The sequence below is a fragment of the Saccostrea echinata genome, unplaced genomic scaffold (genome assembly GCF_033153115.1).
Source record: "Saccostrea echinata isolate AGI-Se365-2 ecotype Australia unplaced genomic scaffold, CSIRO_AGI_Sech_v1 ptg000002l, whole genome shotgun sequence".
Classification (NCBI taxonomy): Eukaryota; Metazoa; Mollusca; class Bivalvia; order Ostreida; family Ostreidae; genus Saccostrea; species Saccostrea echinata.
The window spans coordinates 245,337-269,130 of record NW_026889751.1 but is presented as its reverse complement, the minus strand read 5'-3'; the positions used below and the strand labels follow the sequence as shown (position 1 = coordinate 269,130).

Below are 23,794 nucleotides of genomic sequence, written 5' to 3'. Positions count from 1 at the left end.
ACATTTACAGAATAAAGAGGCTACATTTTGTTAAGTTGATGATCAATCTTCAATATACTGTAAAATTGTTGAAATTATGAACTATAACTTTTAGACAACAATAAAAGATTTGGTTTATTTACATGAACAAAGTCACTTTTCGGGAAGAAAATGCTAACTCATGTGAGTGTTGTGGTTCATGGGCATCTTGTTTAAAGGGTCCTGTGTACTTTAAGTTAAACAGATTATCCTTGAATTGCTGTTAGGTTGTGACACATGGATGTGATGTAGATGTTTTCTTATTTTGTTTTAGGAAGGCAGACTGTCCAATCATCGCAGACAGTGACTGAGAATGGAGTATTGGAGTCTTCAGTACCAAGTCCCCCCACCACTGGTTACGTAATGGCTCAGAAACTCCTCAATAAAGAACAAACTCAGGGTAATTCACAAATCTCTCGTATCAATGGTTTCTTAATGGCCCAGAAACTCCTCAGTAAAGCACAAACTCAGGTAATTCACAAAACTCTCATATTAATGGTTTCTTAATGGTGCAGAAACTCCTCAATAAAGAACAAACTCAGGGTAATTCACATCTTACATCACTGAAAAATACACAGTTTTGATTCTGTTACAATGCATTAATTTTAATAATTTGTACAGCATACATGAACAGAGATGTTTTACAGAAGTCCAAAGTTCAGTATGTACTGTGAAGGGATTGTACTACATGTATATGTATTTGTTCATCTTAATATAGTGGTACATGTAATATCTAAATAGAATTTCCCATCATTTTTACAGAAAGTTCTAAAGAAGAGCCAAAACAGAAAGACACAGCCAAGAGGTCTCCATCTTTTAGACAAAACAGAATGAAAGTGTCGTCCACAATTCCCACAGCTGAGGACATTGCCACCATCAAACACAAGAAAAAGGTCTGTTTCCTGGGTGTACTCCAATCAATACTGTACTGAAACACAAATATGTGTTAGAGTCATTAAGAAAAACTCAAGCAGAAAGTGATTGATACATCCATAAATGTACAACAATTTTTAAGGGGCAAATTGTTGTCATACAAAAACTATGAAACACTGTAAATAAAATACATGTAATTATAAAGGGAGTAAGATAATGTTCAAGTGATGTCATAACTAGACTTCTCTTAATTTGTTTTGTTAGAAGCAGATATATAAACTGTATCTTTATTCATAGTATAAAGCTCAATATCAGAAGTTTTTCTGTAACTGAGAATGAATAAATTCCTATCTTTTCCACCACAGCTATACTATACTGGCACAGAGCAGTTTAACACAAAACCCTCCAAGGGAATAACTTACCTCCAGGAACAGGGCCTCTTGTCAGATCCCCTGGACCCGGGGGAAGTGGTCACTTTTCTGAAGGAGAACCCCAGACTGGACAAAGCCATGATAGGAGAGTATGTGGCCAAGAAAACCAACAGCAAAGTCCTAGAGGCATTTGTGAAGTAGGTGTATCTGTCAACTGTATTATTGCCTTAGATAATAGTAACATTTCTTATAAAAAATGCTCGCAGTGAAGTTTTAAGCTCGTAATAATGCATTGCTTGTCTTACATATAGGGAATAGCAGTTCAGTTTAGAAGAATCCAGTTCAGTTTAGAAGAATCCTCTGCCTTTTTTTAAGAAGTAACAAAATATATGCTTTAAGGCATTCTTATTAAATAAAGTGTATCTTCACAGATCTTTTAACTTTGAGGACCTTCGAGTTGATGAGGCCCTGAGGCAGTATCTTGAGGCCTTCCGTCTACCTGGAGAGGCCCCTGTTATATCTTACTTGATAGAGCACTTCTCTGACCACTGGCACGTAAGGAAGGAGATTTCATTATCAATTCTTAAATTTAATTTATCTGTGAATTATATGTCAGTACTCCATTGCATGGCCTTTTTAATTACAAGTACATGTAGGTACTTGCAGTATATTGATCTTGTTCATAAATGCTCACTAGATGTTTTTCAAACAAATTTTGTACATTTGAGACACAATATGTGTGAAGTGTGTTGTGTAAATGGTTTGATACCCTGTACATGTACTTGCTGATTTTGTACATATGAGACACAATATGTATGAAGTGTGTTGTGTAAATGATTTGATACCCTGTACATGTACTTGGTGACTTTTTCATCAGGATAGAGTCTGATTGTTGGTTAATGTTTGTTTCCTGCAGAAGAGTAATGGTGAGCCATTTGCCAATGCTGATGCAGCATTTACTTTGACGTATGCCATCATTATGCTCAATGTAGATCAACACAACCACAATGCAAAGAAACAGAACATCCCCATGACGGGAGCTGTGAGTCCTTAATCTGTATTTGTGAAAGAACTCAACTAGATGATTTTTTTTTTTTTTTGAGAAATACTGGTTTTGCATTTATGCCATATTATGAAATGATATGGTCAATAACAGTTTTATAATTGATTGGGAGAAATATTTTCTACACAAATGATTTTAACCACTTAGTGAAATAAAAGTTACATGTAATTGAAAAGCAGTTCAATAATACATGTAAATGTATTGATAATACAAACTTTATGTTTATTTAGAATCAAATCAATAGGTTTAGATGGGTAAAACACCTGTTACAGAAATAGATTTGATCTTCAGTAGAATTTCAAACAAGTGTCAAGCAACACAATGCATAGTGTGGTCCCTAAGCAGCCTTTACCTTTTCATACTTAGGTGTCACATAGTCATTTGAGGTTTTAAGTGATAATCATAAAAACATTGTATGCTATTTATCTACAGGAATTCAAAAAGAATTTAAAGAAATGTAATGGAGGAGCAGACTTTGACCAGGACATGTTGGAGGAGATTTATGTTGCAATAAAGTAAACAACTAAATACTACAAATTGTGATGAAATAAACAAAAAGTAAAATTACTGTCTTGGTAAAGTAGTGTTTGTTGTAGAATGTTCTATTAATGCTGTTAAATTATAAATAGAGTATAAATTTGTTTGAAAAAGCATCTTTGAATTTGTCATTTTTGTTAGAATTATGATCACAGTAAAGGTAACCTTTTTATTGAATGTTTTTGCTGTTGTAGGAATGAGGAGATTGTGATGCCAGCAGAACACACAGGTTTAGTCAAAGAAAACTATCTTTGGAAGGTAAGTTTGCTGGAGATCAAGAGACAGTGTTATAGTGAATTAGAAGTCTGGATGATGCAACATCTTATCAGCCAATAGTTAAGATTTACAGTGTTATAGTGAATTAGAAGTCCAGATGACGCAACATCTTATCAGCCAATAGTTAAGATTTACAGTGTTATAGTGAATTAGAAGTCCTGATGATGCAACATCTTATCAGCCAATAGTTAAGATTTACAGTGTTATATTGAATTAGAAGTTCAGATGATGCAACAACTTATCAGCCAATACTTAAGATTTTACAGTGTTATAGTGAATTAGAAGTCTGGATGATGCAACATCTTATCAGCCAATACTTAAAATTTTACAGTGTTGTAGATTCAAGGAAATTAATTTGATTCTTTAGTAATTATATTTTTTTGGTAGGTTCTGTTGAGAAGAGGCACCACAAAGGATGGCCTTTTCCTACATGTTCCTTCTGGGTCATTTGATCATGACTTGTTCACCCTTATATGGGGCCCAACAGTTGCAGCTCTGTCATTTGTGTTTGACAAAAGCTCCGATGATTCTATAATCCAGAAGGCAATAGCAGGATTTAGGTTAGTTCTTGACTTGTCAGTCAGATTGTTTAAATTTAAGTTTTATGAGCAATCTTGTACATTTTTTCTCATTTAAAAATCTGCTTCATTTGTAGGAAATGTGCTATGATATCAGCTCACTATGGAATGAGTGATGTTTTTGATAATCTAGTCATATCACTTTGTAAATTCACCACCCTACTGAGTTCTGTAGAGGTATGTATCAGGAAATAAGAAGGTTTATAATCTGTGGATCTGAGAACATAAAGATTTAACTGTGACATCTTTCTATCATAGCCTATACTTGTATTTGACATCTTTATTGTGTACATACACAGAGTCCAGAACATATACCTGTGATGTTTGGGAGCAACTCCAAAGCTCAGTTAGCTGCTCGCACTGTGTTTGGGTTAGCTCATCGCCATGGTGATATTTTAAGAGAAGGGTGGAAGAATATATTGGACTGTATGCTACAACTTTATCGTGCCAAATTATTACCAAAGGGGTTGACTGAGGTAAGCAAATTGGAAAATCCCATCAAAGTTCTGCTTCTATGCCTGTATATGATGGAATATTCTATTTGAACAAAGTGATGTTACAGAATGGCTTTTGCACTGTAAGTTTAAAATGGAAAAATTTTAGGATTTTTTAAAATACATAATTACATATACAGTGAAACCTTGTTATCTCAAACTTGATGGGACCGAGAAAAAAAAACTTCATGATATCTGAGGATTTGAGATATTGAGGGTAAAATACCTAAATAATAAGTGGTCGAAACTTCCACAATACATGTATTTCAACATATCCATGGTATTTGAGATATTGTTCAAGATACCAAAGTACAATATTATTGTATTTTTTGTTCTCTGCAGGTAGAGGATTTCATAGATACTTCAGGAAAAATTTGTATAGTGAGAGAAGAGACCACAGCTGCCCAGAGGTAGAAATTGAATTTTCATTTTTTACCGTAGCTTATACCTAGGATATTTTAGATGGCATAGTTACTTACTTACCATTGTAATTAACATTGAATCATAGATGTTTTCTTGGTGACATTGTGCAGGTAAGGTTTATTTTGTGTTTGACTATTTCTTGGCTAATTCCAGGTCTGAGGGAGTTCTGAGCAGTTTCTACTCATACTTCACCAGTTCTGAGCCAACCACGAACAAAGGCCCCACCCCGGAGGAGCAGGAAGCCTCCAAACAGGCTCAGAGCTGTATCAGGGACTGCCATCTAGAACAGCTGATTCTGGACAGTAAATTCCTTAGGGAGGACTCATTACAGGAACTTATCAAAGTAGGTCAACTGTTGACTGCATTTATTTTATTATTATTTAATAGATTTTACAATGTGTGTCAAGCAGGAAATTCTAAATAATTGAAAAAGGTTATATTACTGCTGTATGATAGTTCTGTAGTGTCTGTGAGTGTGAGCCCAAATAATATTCCTGTATATACTGTATACAGGGTTATTTTCGCCCCGTGTTATTTTTGCTCTTTCACATTTGCAAACAATTTTACCCTGTTTTAAATTCGCCCAGTCATGCTTCTGTTTAAGAAATTATACTGTGTTCTTTGAATTCGTCCTGTTTTAAATTCGTCCACCTGTGAATAGGGCAAAAGGAGCGAAAATAAAACAGGGCGAAATTTTCCTTGTATACAGTATAAATACATCTACATGTCCCAGTGTTGCCTTTTTATGACGTCGAGCTCTTGGAGCTCGAACGTCATCTAGCAAGCGCCCAGTTGAAATCGCGACCGGATATGTACGCGACCGAATGTGTCAGTCGATGCATCCGCAATAGAAAATAACAATAGCTATAAACCAATTTCTTTGAAAACGCTCAAAATGAATAATACCTTGAAAATAAAATTGCATCAATTATGTCTGCAATTAATTCTATTGCAAAACAACAATATTATGTTTTATTCTCACATAAGAAAAACGTGATGGTTGTTGCGGATGAATTTCTACAGAAAGGGTGCGTTGAATGACATGAATAACATCTCGGAACGATAACCGTGTAACATAAACAACACAACAGGAGGTAAAATAATTACAAAATTACATAAACACGAATTCTACAAGACTAAAAAGATTGAATTTCTAAATCTTAGCTTTACTTATACAATCTTCTAACTAACTCTATCCTAAAAACCGATGATATTGACCAGTATTACTGTATTTCTCCATTTCCTCCATTTCCCAGTATACGGTATACCACGCCCGATCGTAACTCGATCGTAATTGTAACAGAACAGAGTCTTGGTTGTAGTTTAGATGCAATCACTAATACAACGCTTTGACATTGGCAATTAGAAAAAATACATAAATTCATGAAATCCTTCATAGTTCATAATTGACTGAAAAGAATATTTGGCATGAACATGTTCGACGGTGTCTGGTCAATTCGAACCTTGCTCCATTCGGACCATGACATAAGGCCACAGACTGTAATTGTGATATTTTGTTTAAAACTATTTTTTTATTATGTCTCCTGAGTCACTCACTTGACTTATCGCTATCTTCAAATTCAAAATTATCTTTTGAAATTGTTTTTCTTGTTCGACGTCATTGAAGCCTTTCAGGCTTTTGATTATTTTTTTTTTAAAGATTCCTATATTGAAATTTAGATGCTACAAAATCAATGCATTTTAATGATTAATTTTCAGGCCCAGATATTTGCCTCCCAGGGTCCCGAGGTTCATAATTCAGAATTGCAATTTGACGAAGATGCAGCCGTATTTTTCCTAGAACTTTTAATCAAAGTTATTCTTCAAAATAGGTAAGGCACAGATCTGCAACATGTAAATTCTCTTCATTTTGTGTATTTTAAAGATACAATGTATATACCGGTATATTTTAATTAACAATATGCATAGAACTAGTTTAATTCGTCTTCACATTAAAGTTTGCCTTTGAGCAAGTCTAGCTCCTGGTTTTTATTTATTTCAGAGATAGAGTTGTTCCTATATGGCAGAATGTAAGAGACCACTTATACAGTCTGATAGTAAATTCTAATGAGTGCACATTCCTAGTGGAGAGAGCAGTAGTAGGCTTGTTACGTCTCGCTATCAGATTATTACGTAGAGAAGAGGTGGCACCACAAGTCCTTACATCGCTCCGTATTCTGTTAATGATGAAACCCACAGTGATCCATTCCTGTACTAGACAGATATCCTATGCCCTGCATGAACTACTGAGGACAAATGCAGCAAACATCCACACAAGCCAGGACTGGTTCACTCTGTTTACCCTGCTAGAGGTTGTGGGGGCAGGGGCTAACCCTCCCCCTCTTTTACAGGTCTGCCCAGGTATTGAAATGTCTGAGGCCATCATTGATGCAGGTACATATAAGTATATCTTAAGGTTTTCTGACCCTCTGATGTCTATCAATAATCCTATAAAGAAGGTTGAAGCATACATGTTAACTCTACTGCTCTATGAGAAGTCTACCACTTTTTCACTCCATATCCCGAATACTGCTTTTATTAATAACCGCTTTTCTACAAAATCCATTTTTGGTTTGCTTGGGTAGCCATTTTTGAAACCACTAGGTCATAAGGTCTTGTTGGCTTTTAAGATATCATGTGATTTGAACTAGGAGAATACAAATGCTTTTTTCACATTGATGTTTACAAACGTGTTTGACAATGACAGGCACATACATGTATATCTCTGTTATCACATTGGTTACGATAAATTTTGTCAACATCTAACTAGTTTAGTGTTGATGGATTAATTAAGGGAAGTGGTTTTTCACAAGAAATAAAGGAGACAATACATGTACCGGTATTCAGTGAATGTAAATATTTATAAGTTGTAATAAGCAAGGGTATTTTTACCAGATTTTTGAAATTCTGCACCACTTGGTCAATTTATTAATTTGTTTTCTAAAAGAAGTTCTTCCCCTTTTCTATTACTATGAATATTGTAACTGAAAAGCCAATTGAATAACAGAATTTAACAAGACTTTTATAATATTTAAATTCAATACAAAAAGTAGTTTCATAGTTTTTAATGGTCAGGTAAACTTGTAAATAATAGATAACTAAAAGTGGGACAATCAGTGAATGTAAATATTTATAAATTAAATTTCTTATGGAAAAGCTTTAGCAATAAAGCAAAAACAGGACAATGTACGGTACCTCAAATCTAAACAACTTCTTATTGTCAACCAACCTTTCTTAATACCAAATTATGTGTGTCAGTTGTTCTTGCATTTTGGTTAATAGCGAGGGTTTGTTAGCTTTAGTTTTTTACCAGAAAATAACAACACAGTGCTAAACATACATTTGAATAGTTTTCTACATGATGAATTTTGAATGTAACCTGTTCTGTAGGAGCCCAGAGTGATAGTGAGTTACCCAGTACTTCTGTAAATGACAATTTGAGTGACCGGGGCTACACATCAGACAGTGAGATCAGCTATGTCAGACAGGCAGCTGTCAACAGAAGCCCCTCCCCTCTGGAGATCAGACCCATACCTGACAATGGAAGCTGGCTCCTGGTATTATTCTGTTACACAAATAATTCAAGAATTTTCATATTGCCACTAATTGTTTGAATCAAAATCATCATTTAAGATTGCAGGTATCAAATTCTTTGTTTCTGTGTCACTTATCAAGAAATTGAAAGTTAGTTCAGAACTCTTTGATATGTTTGTGTCAAATGAAATTTAAATCATCTATAAAAGGTAAACAAGGATTCCCACCAGCCAATTGGAGAGGATCATACATCAGTGACCATTCCTAAAGTGATTCCTAATCAATATAGTATTGAGTTGAATGAGGATTTACATTACTGTGACAGTAAGGCCTTGCTGAAGTCCTCGGAGACCCTGGCTTTCCTAGTCCGAGATGCCGCCCATGTCACGCCCCTCAACTTTGAGAGTTGTGTACATTCTATCCGAGCTTTTGTTGAGGCCAGTGTTAATGGAGGTATGTGGTATACATGATATCACTGAGAAGTACCGGTAGCATTTCCTTTGAAAGTGCATTTAAATGAACACATAAAGTAGTAAAGTTTTACAGGTTTGATTTATTTAAATTTTAGGTTTGCAAATTAAATCTACACAAAGAGATAAGGCAGAGGGAAATTTAAAGTCTTATTCAAATTTTGGCTCTCACATAATATGATCAAGTTACTAAGTTCAATACTTGCATAACCCTATAAACACGTACATGTTTATGATAGCTGCATATACATGTCCTGTGCATTAAGGATTAAGATAGATTGTAACTTGTAACAGACTGGGTCTGAAAAATCTCACTAGCATGAGATTAACTAGGATTACATCAAGTCTTTGGAGTTACTCGCAAATAATTTGCTGGCAACTAAAATCCATTCATTCATATTATCTATTTTTTATTTTTGTGATTTAAACTTTGTTGAATATAATATTAGCTCTGCCATGACTAAAATTTTCATTTTGGTATTCCAGGTAGAAGAAGGATGCCTGCTTTTCCAAGACAACAAAAACCACAAAGCAAACATGTACATAAAAAATCAAAGAAAGATACAGGGAAAATGAAGAAGTCTTCTTCCTCACCAAGTCATATCCAGAGTATTTTCCCCTCAGATGATGAGGGGGAGGAGGAAGGAACAGGGGGAAGTTTAGCCTCATTATCAATTCAGCTGTTGGATCTAATGCACACACTCCATACACGTGCTGCCACTATATTTACATCGTGGGCAGAGGAGGAGAATAATGAAGAGAGGGAAGCAATTGATGCTTGTCATAGTGCATTATGGGTAAAGTGCTGGTGTCCTTTGTTGCAAGGTGAGCCCTGTTTTCTTCCCCAAACATAGAAAATACAACTATATTGCATATTAGTCTTATATGCTTGTCAATCATGGTTTTGGAAAACCAGTCAGTATTAAAGTACCTTTTTTTTTTACTACATCCAAAACTTGTATCAAGTGAATACTTAGATTTTTGTAAAACATCAACCAAAAAATGTTTAAAATATATATGCAATGCCTTTCTAGGAATAGCCAGGTTATGCTGTGATACTAGGAGACAGGTCAGGAGTCAGGCATTAACATATCTACAGAGGGCACTGTTAGTTCACGACCTTCAAACTCTGTCAGCAGCTGAATGGGAGGCTTGTTTTAACAAGGTTGGATTACCTGACTCTGGAATTGTGCACATTTAGTTTATAGTATCAGAAAAAGATTATGTAATAGAAAATATATGTAGCAAGCTAATGATTACACTTCCCTCTTGTTGCACTAGGTATTATTCCCCCTCCTGACAAAGCTGTTGGAGAACATCAATGTTCAGGACCCCTCTGGCATGGAAGAGACCAGAATGAGAGCCTCCACATTACTCTGCAAGGTAAAAAAATTAATCACAAGATCTAATCAGTCTTTAAGCGATGATACAGCATACCTATGCTGACTGAAATAAATAGATGCCATGTAAAAATCCAACTAATTAAGCAGCTGACTGGTAAGATGGGAATGCTCTCAGTATATCAATATCATCCATCAATACAAGTGATTGATTTGTTTCAGGTATTCCTCCAGCACTTGAGCCCCCTATTGTCACTAAGCACCTTCACTGCTTTGTGGCTGACAATTCTAGATTTTATGGACAAATACATGCATACTGACAACAGTGACCTACTGGTAAGTCAGCATGTAGTCTTCACACTCCTTCATTATAATCAGAGTGGAGAAGTGTTTATTACATGTTCAAAAGTGAAATACTGTAATTGATCTATCTAATGAAAGTGATATTTCACAGTGAAAAAATATCAAAGTGATATTTTTTCCTGTGAAAAAATATCAAAAATGCTGCAAAATCAAGATGTTCCTTCCCTTCACCAAAGTGTCATTAAAAAATGCTCCCTGTTATAAGTTAGTGAGAGTACATGTATAGTGAATGTAACCATCCTGACATAGGCTAAAATTGACAAAATTTCTCCAAATTGTTGTTAAAATCCATGTTTAAAATTTTATTCTTACAATTTACTAGCATATTGAGATACATATATGATATCTCATAAATGCTCAAATATAATGTAAGCCACACAGTTTTATGAAAAAACAGGCAAAGGGAAAACCAAAGAAAACGTAATAAACAGAATTTTTTTTGTTTTTGAACTTGGATGTGAAAATTATTTCACTTGTGAGACAGGATTTCTTCTATATTTACACTCATGCTTTGTACTTGTGAAAATAAATAATATATATATTAAATATATATAAAAAATCCTGCCCCACTTGTGAAATAAATTCCATATCCAAGTACAAAATATTGAATATCCTCTATTTATTTATGTGTTGTGCAAGTAAAAAAAATTAATACCAATGAGAAGTTTAAAAAAAAAAATTTCTCAATGGCAGGTATTGAAAATGTTTGGTTAAGTTAGAGTTATTTATAACTGAAGTATTGGTGGATATTTATTTGACAGTCTGAGGCTATACCAGAGTCCTTGAAGAACATGCTGTTGGTGATGGACACTGCCAATATATTCCACACATCAGATGGTGGCGAGTCACAACTCTGGAAACTTACATGGGACAGAATAGATACTTTCTTACCTCATTTGCAAAAAGAGCTCTTTAAACCCAAAAATTCAGGTTCATATCATATATATACATGTCAATATTTTATAATCTGTTTAGTAATGAAATTCCACATAATTCAAAAAGGGGGCAAAGAATTATGTTTGTATGTAGATCTACATGTATATCTAATGGTTTTCAAAAGTTTCTTACTAGAAATGCTTGTTCCTTTACTATTGTCTCTTTCTCCTTTGATTGTGATTTCTGTACATATAGCACCTAGAGATTATTTAAACATGTGTACATTTTGTAACACAATTATTCAAAAATCTAGTTGTAAATATTAATCATATGTATTTTGTTTGATACTGAAAAGTATATGAGGATGGATTCTACAAGTAATTGACTGTATCATGTTCTTGATTTTTATTCTAGAGGAGACACCAGTGATCAGCTCTCAACCTGTTCCTAGTACAACTGCACCAGTAGCTCAGACACTACATGAGCAGCAGTCTACAGCGGAGTCACCTCCCTCTCAAATCCCACCTGAGGTTCCACTAGAGGGCATCACTGTTGTTAAGGAACACAGTCATGGTAATAAAAGTTATAAAAATATAAACTAATTTTGAGACTTTCTTTTGAATACTAATCTACATAATTTAAATATATGCTTTCTGCTGTTTTTATTGATTCAGAATTGAAAATAATATGTAATCTCACAGATTCCACAGCAGCATGTAAATATCAGGCAATAACGAGAGTATTAACTGGTCGTATTTCAGACTACTACCGTGGGTCATCTGAAGAGGGTGATTCCCCGTCCCCACAGCCTCATATGGCCCTGTCACACTATCTTAGTCAGCCCTACTGCTCCTCAGTGGGGCACCATCCACATGTCTCCGTGCATAAAAGCCACATTAATCATGACCCCCCTGTTCCACTTTTGTTGCACCCAGATATAATGCCCTCTGCACCCATTCAGTTTGTTACATCACAAGTAAGTAAATCTGCATGACCTGGGAATGGGATTGGTTTGGAACTTGGGACTTTTATTTAATCAGAATGTTACAGGATTGTATAGTCAGCTTGAATCCAATTTTCCAGCTTTCACGTATGGACCTCAATAGGAATGATGAATCCCCCAAACTTTATCATTGGTCATTTTAAAGTAGATTTCTTATAAGTATGGTGATCTTACAGCTTGTTATCCCTCTAACCTCTGCACTTTATGATATTTACCAGACCTTCCCACATAATGCTAATTTAATTTCTTGATTCATACTTGACAGCCTTTCATTGGAAAATTATTTTTCTATTTTGCTCGCTTGCTGTGACCTTTTTTTTTTTTTTTTATAAAAGAAAAGGTTATGTATGTTCAACAGTAAATAATAATTTAAAGCACTTTGAAATGCCAAAGACCATTCAGCGATGTTTTGTAATAATAATTATAAATGGTTGTTTATATGTAGGAAAACATGGTTACAACAAATGTACTAGTAGATTTATTTGCAGTTGTAAAATGATAACAACTTGATTTTAATTTATAGAAATAATGTTCTATTTGAAAACAACTTCTACATAGTTACTAGTTACTTGTGTAAATGCATAAATTTGTTTTGCACATAGTATATTGTAACAAGTTGACATATATATGTAAACTAGTATGCAATAACAATACATGTAATAGAACTTGAAGATCTCTGATGGAAATTAATACACTTGTGTTTATAAATAGAAAATTATCAGAAAATTCCTATGGACAAAAACATTTGATTTATTGTTTAGATTCACTATTTTTAATGGTTAATTTTAACTAAGAGAAAAATGAAGCATGGTTTGAGAATGTGCATGTGTGCTCGACCTAAAGACATCTAGAATAGTATTATAATATGGCTATTATTGCATTCTATGATGTCTAAATCCAGAATTTAGGAAAGTAGAAGTATGATCAATACAGAATTTAATTCCCAACATTCTTGCTTATTTTTCTTTCTTGGTTGTATGTTTTTATTATTTTTTTCTTCTAAATTCAATATGAAAAAAAAATCTCAAAAACTGAATTGTACATGCCTTTGAAGTGATTGTTATTGCTATAGGATAAGTTATTTTTCTTATAGGAAAGCCACGAGACAGTGCAGAGCAGGCCCCCAGTGATAGAAAACCCATAATTCTTCCACCAGCTTCATCAGTTCAGCATCCTGTACATACCATATAGACTGGGGCTGCCTCATTTCAAGCAATATCATATATGTATTGTACACTTTGTTATCAGATGAAGACTAAATGGAATAAATTGTGTTGTTATCGTGATTATTAACATTCACAGTGTTGTTTGATAGTTGATACATGTATTATGCTTACATGACATCATAACAAAACAACCGAGCTGTATTCAAGATCTTAGTGGCTCTACATAGCCTCCATGATTTTGGTATGCTAGCCTAGCCAAACAAGCATTAATTCACACAATATGACCTAGATATCTAACTTGGCACCTAGGCTAGCTGCCACTATCTGGAATGCAGCTCTGGGCTGATAGTTTTAGATATTAAATACATGTAGGTTATATATATAAAGAACAAGGTTCACTTAGGGCCTTTTTTGGCCCTGTGAATTTCAGAAAAACTAAAATTGCTTGGTTTAAGTTGAAAATGCATTAAATATCATTTAGACCTTTGATGACTGCGAGTCTATCAAAAATGACGTCATTTTCCTCATATCCTGAAAAATTCTACAAAAACAGCCAATTTTTAAAGCTATTTTTCAATATTTAATATAGAGCGCAACCTCTGATCTAAAATATGCAACTATTAAAGGATAGAAAAATTTCTGAGGATTACAAAACATGTTTTATTTTTTAGATCAGAGGGTGTGCTCATATTATTTCTCTTCTGTGAAAGTACTCAAATATACTTGTTTTCCTTAAAATTCAAGAACATTGCAATTCCATGGAGCCTGTATTCCAAGACCTTGGCTTTAAGGAGAATTTTTTTAATAGGAAATGAAAGCACTAAGTCTCTACTTTATCTTGATGTTTAAAATGGAACATTAAGTGTTAGTCAATAAATTGGTATATCTACAGGGCCATTTTATGCATAAAGTGAACCTAGCTCTTTACATTTTATGGTAGACCTGTGTGATTCTCAAAAACCCTCCAGAAAACTTCATCCATGGAAGCCTGATTCAAATGATATTTGTAGAAGTATTCTTCATGTAGAAAGTTGTCAGATACAGCATTGTAAGTCTATTTATTTTAGCAGGAATGTCTTAGTTTCCAACATTCTTTCCATGTCACAGAGTTGACAGGAATTTGTTTTCAAAAAAATAGAAATATAAAGATTTACCTGTTACTAAATTGTATATATTAATTACTTTCTTCTAGATTGCAGAGATGGTTTTGTGTTTGTTAAAAATATACCAACTTTGTTCATTAATACAGAGTTGTTAATTATTTTTTTGTGATTTTACACAATTACTTATTTATCTACATGTGATTACATGTGTTATGATAAAAGATGTGCTTATTTTGTGAAGAGAAAGTGTACATAGTATTATATACATGAATGTATTATGTGTGTGTACAAAATTCATATTTTATGTAATTGTTATTCTATTCCAGCTTTTACAATTATACGATTGTGTTTTTCTTTTACAATATAAATGTATATATAAACTGTTCTGCATGTTGTTTTCTTAATACAATAATATAACAAACTTAAGATGTTGACTACAGTAGAGGCCCATAAAAATCAGATTTTGTTTTTATTATACTTGCAGATAAAATGTTTTTGACATTTAAAGCTATATATGGTGTATCTGATTTAGAAAATAAAAATATGAGATTGAATGCAGATGAACATGATATTTGTTATTTACGATCAAATTAAAATTTTCACCAATTCTGAACTTGAATAACCCCAAGTTTCTATGGTTAAATTGACTTTAAACTGTGTCTGATATTTAAATGCGGAGTCAGTAAATAAATAGGTTATTGTTTTAAATTTCTAATATCTATGAAACGCGAATGATTTAAATTGTGTAATTTACAGAAAAGTCCTATCTTTATATAAAGTAATAAAACAAATGGAAAGATCTTTTTAATTTTAGTTAGTATGAACTTATAAAAAAAATGCCATATATGACTAAGAGAAACATTGTATCTAGGCCATTTATATAAAAATGATTTGTTTATGTGCACAAAATGTTGGACATGTTTAAGTTGCTTGCTAGATACATAAGATACATACATTAGATCATGAGCTTTGAGCTATCTGGCATGCAAATGAAAACATTACAACTTTTTGTATTGAATACCAGTTCATATTGTTTTGGACAGGCCTAGATTTTATTTTTCAGGGTTTCATGAGCAAGTGAAATGGTAATAGCTGTAAAAAAATAATAGCCTATGTCAAAAGTCATGTTTAATGTGATCTATATGAAATGTTTAATTTTTGTTAAAGATTTCATTGTAGAAGTATTTATTGTAATAAAATGAGATGACTAAATTTAAAATATGGTGAATAAAAACATTCTAACAGATTAAAAATGACCATGTACTTGTGCATGCTATATAATTCTTATTTATATATCACTTGTGTGCTGTTAAAGAAAGTAATTCTTATTTGGCATGATACTGTACATGTGAATGTGAAAGTTCATTTTTCGCCTATTTTTATGGAATGCCAAATTAACATATATTCAAATATTTGTACCTATCTTCAAATAATTGTACCTATCTTCAAATAATTGTACCTATTTTCAAATGTACAATTTAATTGAAGATAGGTGTAAATAATTATACCTATCTCTAAATAATTATACCTAGGTACAAATAAATTATACCTATCTTTAATGGAATTATACCTATCTCTAATTCATATGAAGATAGGTATAATTGATTTAAAGATAGGTACAATTGATTTGAAGATAGGTACAATTGATTTGAAGATAGGTACAATTAGAACATATCCACAAACGATTTGAAGATAGGTACAATTCAATTATACCTAGGTTCAATTCGTTATTGAAAATATGAAAGCTCCCTTTAACAGCGACTTGAACATGGAGGGAACTGCACAGTGCATTTTTATGGGGAGAAGTTATTATTGTCAGTATCTTTATAATTAAAGATAGGTTCAGTTCAATTACACCTATCTCTAAATCAATTAATTATAAAAAAAAGATGTAAAGTGATAAAAAAAACGTCATCAAGCAGGTAAAGCTTTACAGTAACTATGAGTCTCAAGGAGTTCCGAATGACATTTCGCGCGAAAATGCATGGAAATAAGACTGTCGTCTGTAAACTTGTAAATAAGGTGAAATTGTTTGAAAAATGATTTACGATTCCAGCTTTTGAGGATTTGACTCTTTAGCGATGCTTAACATGGGTTATATTGGAGCTTGCTAGGTAAGTTATTCTGACATTCCTCTGTCAATGTTTCGAAGTTAAATATTTATGGACCACTGATTGACTGAACAGCTGAAGTTTGCCATGTCATATAGGCCTATAGATATCTAACATTTTCCGTGCCTTATTCCAGATTTGGATATTTGACCTGAAACGTTGAAAGGCAAGTCAAATGTCTAATTCGTGAATAAAACCTGAAATACGTCAGAATTGAGGGCTACCAATCCAGCGACTTTGTATCCCGAAAATAATAAGAACCCGAAGAAGTTGGAATCTTCTCAAGAAAAATCCTTAACATGTCATGTTAAGGATTTTTCTTGAGAAGATTCCACGATGAGAGATTTGCTTCATTTGCTCAAATTATTATTAGAATACATTTCCTAAAAAGAAAGAAAGATTATTACGTTGATTTATTGCAAACTTGTATATTATATATAAAAATATTAAAAATCAGAGCTCAAAAAGATTAAATATGTGTCAGCTAATAAAATAATATATAATCTAGGTTATTTATGTTCACTTCATTTATATCATATATGCCGTCTATGGCACGCCAAATTCACAAAAATGAGCTAAACCTAGTTTCACAGTCGATAAACTAGGTTTATCGACTGTAAACTATAGTTTACGGATTGTAAACTATAGTTAACGACGTTGATCTATATTTCACATCTGCAAACCATAGTTAACACGATAATCTATGTTTCAGAAGCATAAACTATAATTAGCACCGAAAACAATCATTAGCAATTGCAAAACATACTTTATCTAATAAATTCGGTTTCACAATTTGTAAACTATGGTTTACAACTCTTAACTATAGTTAACGAATGTTAATTATAGTTTACGATTGTAAACTATAGTTAACGGATATTTAAGGTGCCGAATTCACAAAATTGTGATAAATATAGTTTTACATTTGAGAAACACAGTTTACAAACAGAATCTCGGATTTTGTATCGGAGATGCATAATTTTCTGTGAAACTATATTTCACAACTCTAAACTATAGTTTACAACCGAAAACTATAATTAACAAATGTAAAACATAGTTTATCTAATAAATATAGTTTCACGATTTGTGAAACTATGATTAACAACTCTTAACTATAGTTCACGATTGTAAATTGTAGTTTACAGATGTGAATCTATGTTTATCAACAAAATTTATTGTTAACGTTAAATTACAGAAAGATAAACTTAGATTAGTATTCGTAAACTATAGTTAACGAATCGTTAACTATAGTTCACGGTTTGTAAACTATAGTTTACAGTCGATAAACCTAGTTTATCAACTGTGAAACTAAGTTTCGCTAATTTTTGTGAAATTGGCATGCCATAGCCGTCACATTAGGAGGGTGCAGTTTTCTTTGAAAAAATTTAAAAGCATCTTCAGATCTTGTAACTGTTTTCGACCTATATAAAGTACATATATGGACTTCCAGGAGGTCCTGAAGGAATTACGTTTAGTATAAATGTTTATACTAGAGGTCTAATTTGTCAATAGTTGATAAATATTCATAACTTTTCCTAATCTGGAGGGACCAGGCCCAAGGATCAAATTGTGTTGTACGAAACCTTCATAATGATTTGCAAAAAAATTTATCTAATGTTATTGTTTTATTATACCCTAGCTGCCATGAATATGGCTGGGGCATATAGTGTTTGTCATGTCTGTCTTTCTGTTCTTCCATTTGTCCATTCATCATGCTTTGCGCTTTAGCGAGTCAGTTTGCAAAAAAAAAAAAAAAAAAAAAAAAACTTTCAAGATAATTATTTTTATCAAACTTCATATACTGATACATATTGATGAGAGCTATTCAACTCCATCAACATTTTTGGACCTTGACTTTTCCTTTGACCCTGACTTCACTTTTCTTAAATTTGTGTATAGCTCAGTTTCCAAGAAACTATCCAAGATATTTTTATCAAGCTTCATATGCTGATACATATTGATGAGAGTTGTTCGACTGCATCAACATTTTTTACCTTGACTTTTCCTTTTACCTTGACCTCACTTTTCTTTAGTTTTTGTTTAGCTCAGTTTCAAAGAAACTATTCAAGATAATTTTATCTAAACACATAATGCTGATACAAATTGGTGAGATGAATTAATAGATAAAATTCTTTTCTTTTTTTAAAGAAATTATACAAAAATAAAATGGCAACAGATGCAGTTCAGATTGGAAGAATGGATCCCAACGACAAACTCGGCAATGATTTGCACACAGCTGCAAAACATGGCAATAGAAAGAGATTGAAGAAAATTTTAGCCACAGGTATAGGAACTAGTGCATGTTCATGAATATAACATTGAGTCCTTAGATTCTGCACACAAAATTTTCATTGGATGAATGAATGTAATAAAAATTAAAAAAAAAAATAAGCTAGTACATGTATACAATAATGTTTTTTACTTACTTTTGACATGGTCTTCTATGATTTTGAGGGTTAGACAAGTTCACAGCAAAAGTCATGTCCCTTTGCCTCACTGAATTATTTAGCTTCACTATGAGAGGAAGCATTGAGTGAATGCTGACCTGATTTGGCACTTGAGTTTTACTAGAATAAACAGATCTAATTAGATCTGTGTATGCACATGTATTTTAATGTCTTCATTGTTTCACACCAGTATCTTAATAGATACAGCTTACTTTGCAAGACAATGAGGAGTTATACAAGGATAAGCATCACTGCCTAGCAGTCTTCATAGCTATAGAAGAATTAGCATCCAGTGTATATAGATATATCAGGATGCAAAACTTAATTCAGATGTGTAATAGCACGTTTATTCTGTTAGGCATTTCAGTTGATTATCCAAACAGTCTTGGACAAACAGCCCTCTTTTGTGCTTGCTATGAAAATCAGGAAGGAACAGTTGATGTCTTGCTTAGCAATGGAGCAAATCCAAATGAGTAATTTTTTTTTATTTTATAACAATTTTGGAGAGTTAAAGAAAATAAATAAAAGTGTAGGAAGTAGAGTTTTATTTTCCTTTCATGTATAAGTTCTTGATTTAATTTGTGTAGATGACTGTATCTCACTTGTATGTAATGACATATACTTGACACAAGAAGTAAAGTGAAATTATTTGAGCTTAGATTTTAAAAGTTTTCCCTCCTTATTTTAGGAAAAGTAATAGTGGGGCAACCCCTGTGCATGTCGCAGCTCTTTGTGGAAATTTGGAAATCCTCTCAAAACTACTGTCTCATAATGGAGATCTCCGACTACATGATAAAGATGGTCGCACAACAAAAGACTGGGCATTAATGCAGCCTAACCACAAAAAGAGACTGAGAATGATTGAGTTTTTAGAAAAAACAAGGTTGTTTGCATTGACAAAATCTGGCCATGATTTTCGGGATACAACACACAACGAACATGGAAATAGGTATATCAAGAGTGATGTCAATTGTTTCTGTTTTGGACTTAGATGCTCTTGTAAATTACAACTATTCTAGTAAATTAATTTTAGTTCGTTACAAGTACAGTAAAACTTAATTACATTGAAATTGAGGAAGTTGAGAAAATTCTGAGAGATATCAGTTGATTCTTATTTTCTTCTAGATCTTGTTAAGTATTTTTATGCCCCCCTTCGAAGAAGGGAGGGCAATTATTGCTTTGTTGATGTCTGTCGGTCGGTCCACCAACAGTTTCCGTTCATTTTCTTCACAGCGGTTGCATATACTGAAATGAAATTTGGTATACAGATTTATCATAAGAATATCTACTTCAAGTTTTGTTTTGGGTATGATCGAACGATTTTTGACAGAGTTATGCCCCTTGGACTTAGAAAAACTCCAATTATTTGCAGTTTCTGTTCATTTTCTTCACAGAGGTTGCACATACTGAAATGAAATTTGGTATACAGATTCATCATAAGAATATCTAGGTCAGGTTCTGTTTTGGGTACAATCGAGCAATTTTTGACAGAGTTATGCCCCTTGGACTTAGAAAAATTCCAATTATTTGCTGTTTCTGTGAAAACTAGATAGCATGTTGATGAAAAAAAACAACCAAAACTTATTTGTAAGAAAAAGTCTCCAATTAGATCAAAATGCTAGTTTTCAAAACAGCTGCATGGATTCTATTTGGTCCAGATTCCTAATTATGTATTATTTCATTATGTACAATGAGAGAATTGAAATTTATTGATTTTATATATTGAGTATTAAATTTCTACATTAGAGCAAGACAGCTATGGTTAGTGTTGTTCAATTGCATTGTAGGTCTCATTTCTGGTTATTGACAATGGCTGCAATAATAATTTAAAGCCTAATTTAAATAATTAAAAGACCTGATCCTGTACAGTGCACAGCACTCTCAAAATTATCTATTTAGAATGTGTATGTTTTCAAGGAGACATGTTTAGAAGACTATAGGGTATTCTTTTCTAGCTCTTCTTAAATTTGTTGTTCAAGCAGAGTCATTGCCCGCATTAGAAATAACCCAGTGGTAAGAATGTTTAATGAAAGAATCAGAGGCCAGTCTAGTGTGAATCTTGATGATCTGAAAAGTTCTGCTAGTCTCGGATATGGAAAGGTACTTTAAAAATATTGAAGAAGGCTTGTTTTAAATTATATAAGTAGACATTTGTGAATGATTTTTTACAAGCTTGATCTGAATGACACTGAGAATTTAGAACATAACTGAAGACAAAATAAAGGAAAGGAAATATTTAGTAGCTAATGTCAATTATTTCAAAAGATGAGTAAGAAACTGATATTTTGACAACAGTTTATCTCTATTTTCAAGGTTTACCTTGATCATGATACTTGTGGTGGTTTCGTGAGTACCATTCCTCTAGTAAGTGACAATGTGTTGATACATGATGCAGATGGAACAACCTATGACAATGGACCAAATATAGTGATGCAGAGGTTACTTCAAGATAATGTTATAAAAACGCATTTGAAAGATGGTTTGGAAGTTTACATAAGGCCTAAAAAAAAAATTGTGTGTTTCGGGTAACACTGATGAAAAAATTGGGGTAGGTAGGTAGGGAATTTTTTTTTTTTTGAATTTTTTTTTTATTTATGACCACTGAAATGTTAATAGAAAATAATGAGAATATAATTTTATATTGTATTTAACTCCAACATGTTTGAAAAACATCAGACAACTAAATTTTACAGAGTTTCATATCATTTTATTTTTTTTCCATTTTCTCTTCATTTCAGTAAATGCGAGTGGTTAAGTTCCAAATATGAGTTCGACCCTTAATTGTCAAGTTGTGGGTACGCAAGATTTGTAACAATAGTCTGAAACTTGGTCAAAAATATTATACATGTATTTGCATTTCGTATGCAGTTTGAATTCTGAACAATATCATCTTTATTTATACAATTCATTATTGTAATTTTGAAGCAATAATATTTTTTTACCAGTGAACCTAGGTTTTCGATATTCAAAGAAGGCTATAATTGTGTTAATGTTAATTATCTAGTAATATTGTTTACTTCTTTCCAAAACATTCAAACAGGCTTTGTTTTATGAAAAAAAAACCCATCTTAATTATTCTAACACAAATTCATCAAAATCTATGATTTTAAGAAAAATCTTTTTGAAAGATACTTAGATAGAAAATATTTTAAGCACTTATTCATTATTCGTGCTGTTTGTATGACAGAATCAATCTAATTGACACGTACATCTATTAAGCCATTTACTCTCTACTGACAGCTACCATACACCAGTATGTTTCCTACACACCTGTGTGTTTGTACACACAAGTGTACGTTGGTTCATACGTTCACCTGTGTGCTTGTATACACACACGTTGGCTTATACATACGCAACTCAGGTACGAAATCACGCGGGTCGAACACATAGTCGGAACGTAACAAGCCAATACCATTTCAGCTATGTCACAAAACTTTTAAATTATAGAAATATCAGTGTAAAATTATCGAAAAGATTTCCCATTCCATGCTCTCGGACCCGTCATAAAATGCTTGCATGTTGATTTAAATATCGATAATGTTCACTGAAAGCCTAAGCGTTTTAAAGAGGTTTCTTAGGAACGAGAAAAAAATATTCTGATAAAAACGGATTTTACATAGAAATAATAGGAATTTTAATCGGATAAATACGGACATCGAAAAAAATGTTAGGATCGGCACATTTTTATAGGTTAGGTCGGGTTACCCGAAACACACAATTTTTTTTTTTAGGCCTAATCAATAGAATTTGTATCCTACCTAGCTACATGTAAGTCAGCTAGTTTAATGTCTAATTTTCTGAAGGATAAATAAATGTACTACTGTAAATAACAAAAGAATGTGGCCCTTTTTTAGCATGCTTTGGAAACACACAAAAGTTACTGCAAAGAGATTACATAGAGATGTGGAAGCTGGAACAGAGGTTGACTTGTTGATCAAAGAAGCTGACTATATGGGGTAAACCCAGTGCATTTAAATTTACACACATATCCAAGTATATTGTAAATTTTAAGGCACATTATTCATTAAAAAATTGTGTTGCAGAAAATTAAGACATCCCAATCTGCTGCTGTTGATGGGTATCTGTCAGACCAACAACCTGGATGGTATTGTTTTGGTGTTTGAAAGTGTAGCTTATGGTTCCCTGTATTACCACTTACACCAAAAGGTATGCATCATTAAATGCTGGAAATGTGCATTTTATTAATTGTGAATGTCATATTGGTTTGAGGTTTTATAAGGTTCAACCATTATCCAGCTTAATTGCTTAAAAATTATGATCATTGTACTCATCGCTCTAGCTTTGAGTGGCTGCTTTATCCTTAACAGGAGTGATTTTTTGTTGATACAGCCTGGAAGCTGGATTGTCAGTGTTCATTTAGTCACTAAATAGGGGAACAAATAATGACATTAACCAGCTCAGATTTAAAACTTGTTTGTATTTCATTAAATAAAAATAGATCACTCAAGATGACCAAAAGTAATTAAAGTTCAGATGCAAAAAAAGAATTAAATGAATGCTGGTTCCCCTTTTTTTTACTTTTATGAAAGATGTCAATAGTTTTCATCCAGATTCTAGAATACTATCTCCCTTTTTCTTAGCAGGGATGTCAACGAAATTTATAATAACCAATGTCAAGAACGTGATTTATCATAACCAATGTCAACAATGTGCTTTGTTAATATTAGTACCCAAAAAAAGCATTTGAATGCTCCCAGTTCAAATCACGCAATACATGTATCTAAAAAAAC

The 23,794-nt window shown here is 32.8% G+C and overlaps 2 protein-coding genes across 3 annotated transcripts in view; both read left to right on the top strand.

The window, feature by feature from the left end:
• LOC133204489 (Golgi-specific brefeldin A-resistance guanine nucleotide exchange factor 1-like) overlaps window positions 1-15,707 on the top strand; it is a 29,417-nt gene extending 13,710 nt beyond the window's left edge. Inside the window, exons 14-37 of one of the 2 annotated variants that reach the window (XM_061340232.1) lie at window positions 293-418; window positions 781-911; window positions 1,257-1,459; window positions 1,694-1,817; window positions 2,179-2,304; window positions 2,758-2,840; window positions 3,057-3,120; window positions 3,526-3,698; window positions 3,794-3,893; window positions 4,016-4,192; window positions 4,553-4,620; window positions 4,787-4,976; window positions 6,353-6,465; window positions 6,636-7,027; window positions 8,024-8,190; window positions 8,377-8,620; window positions 9,124-9,462; window positions 9,672-9,802; window positions 9,919-10,020; window positions 10,200-10,313; window positions 11,102-11,270; window positions 11,631-11,789; window positions 11,978-12,192; window positions 13,313-15,707. In XM_061340232.1, coding sequence (XP_061196216.1) covers window positions 293-418; window positions 781-911; window positions 1,257-1,459; window positions 1,694-1,817; window positions 2,179-2,304; window positions 2,758-2,840; window positions 3,057-3,120; window positions 3,526-3,698; window positions 3,794-3,893; window positions 4,016-4,192; window positions 4,553-4,620; window positions 4,787-4,976; window positions 6,353-6,465; window positions 6,636-7,027; window positions 8,024-8,190; window positions 8,377-8,620; window positions 9,124-9,462; window positions 9,672-9,802; window positions 9,919-10,020; window positions 10,200-10,313; window positions 11,102-11,270; window positions 11,631-11,789; window positions 11,978-12,192; window positions 13,313-13,363 — 3,761 coding nt within the window. In that variant the 3' untranslated portion in view covers window positions 13,364-15,707. The remainder of the gene's footprint in view (window positions 1-292; window positions 419-780; window positions 912-1,256; window positions 1,460-1,693; window positions 1,818-2,178; window positions 2,305-2,757; window positions 2,841-3,056; window positions 3,121-3,525; window positions 3,699-3,793; window positions 3,894-4,015; window positions 4,193-4,552; window positions 4,621-4,786; window positions 4,977-6,352; window positions 6,466-6,635; window positions 7,028-8,023; window positions 8,191-8,376; window positions 8,621-9,123; window positions 9,463-9,671; window positions 9,803-9,918; window positions 10,021-10,199; window positions 10,314-11,101; window positions 11,271-11,630; window positions 11,790-11,977; window positions 12,193-13,312) is intronic. The other variant, XM_061340241.1, reaches the window with a different exon arrangement.
• An 818-nt stretch (window positions 15,708-16,525) lies between these two features.
• Window positions 16,526-23,794, top strand: part of LOC133204478 (uncharacterized) — a 48,788-nt gene continuing 41,519 nt past the window's right edge. Inside the window, exons 1-8 of the mRNA XM_061340222.1 lie at window positions 16,526-16,602; window positions 18,745-18,880; window positions 19,402-19,516; window positions 19,732-19,992; window positions 21,023-21,143; window positions 21,357-21,481; window positions 22,898-22,999; window positions 23,087-23,210. Of these exons, the coding sequence (XP_061196206.1) occupies window positions 18,763-18,880; window positions 19,402-19,516; window positions 19,732-19,992; window positions 21,023-21,143; window positions 21,357-21,481; window positions 22,898-22,999; window positions 23,087-23,210 (966 nt within the window). The 5' untranslated portion in view covers window positions 16,526-16,602; window positions 18,745-18,762. The remainder of the gene's footprint in view (window positions 16,603-18,744; window positions 18,881-19,401; window positions 19,517-19,731; window positions 19,993-21,022; window positions 21,144-21,356; window positions 21,482-22,897; window positions 23,000-23,086; window positions 23,211-23,794) is intronic.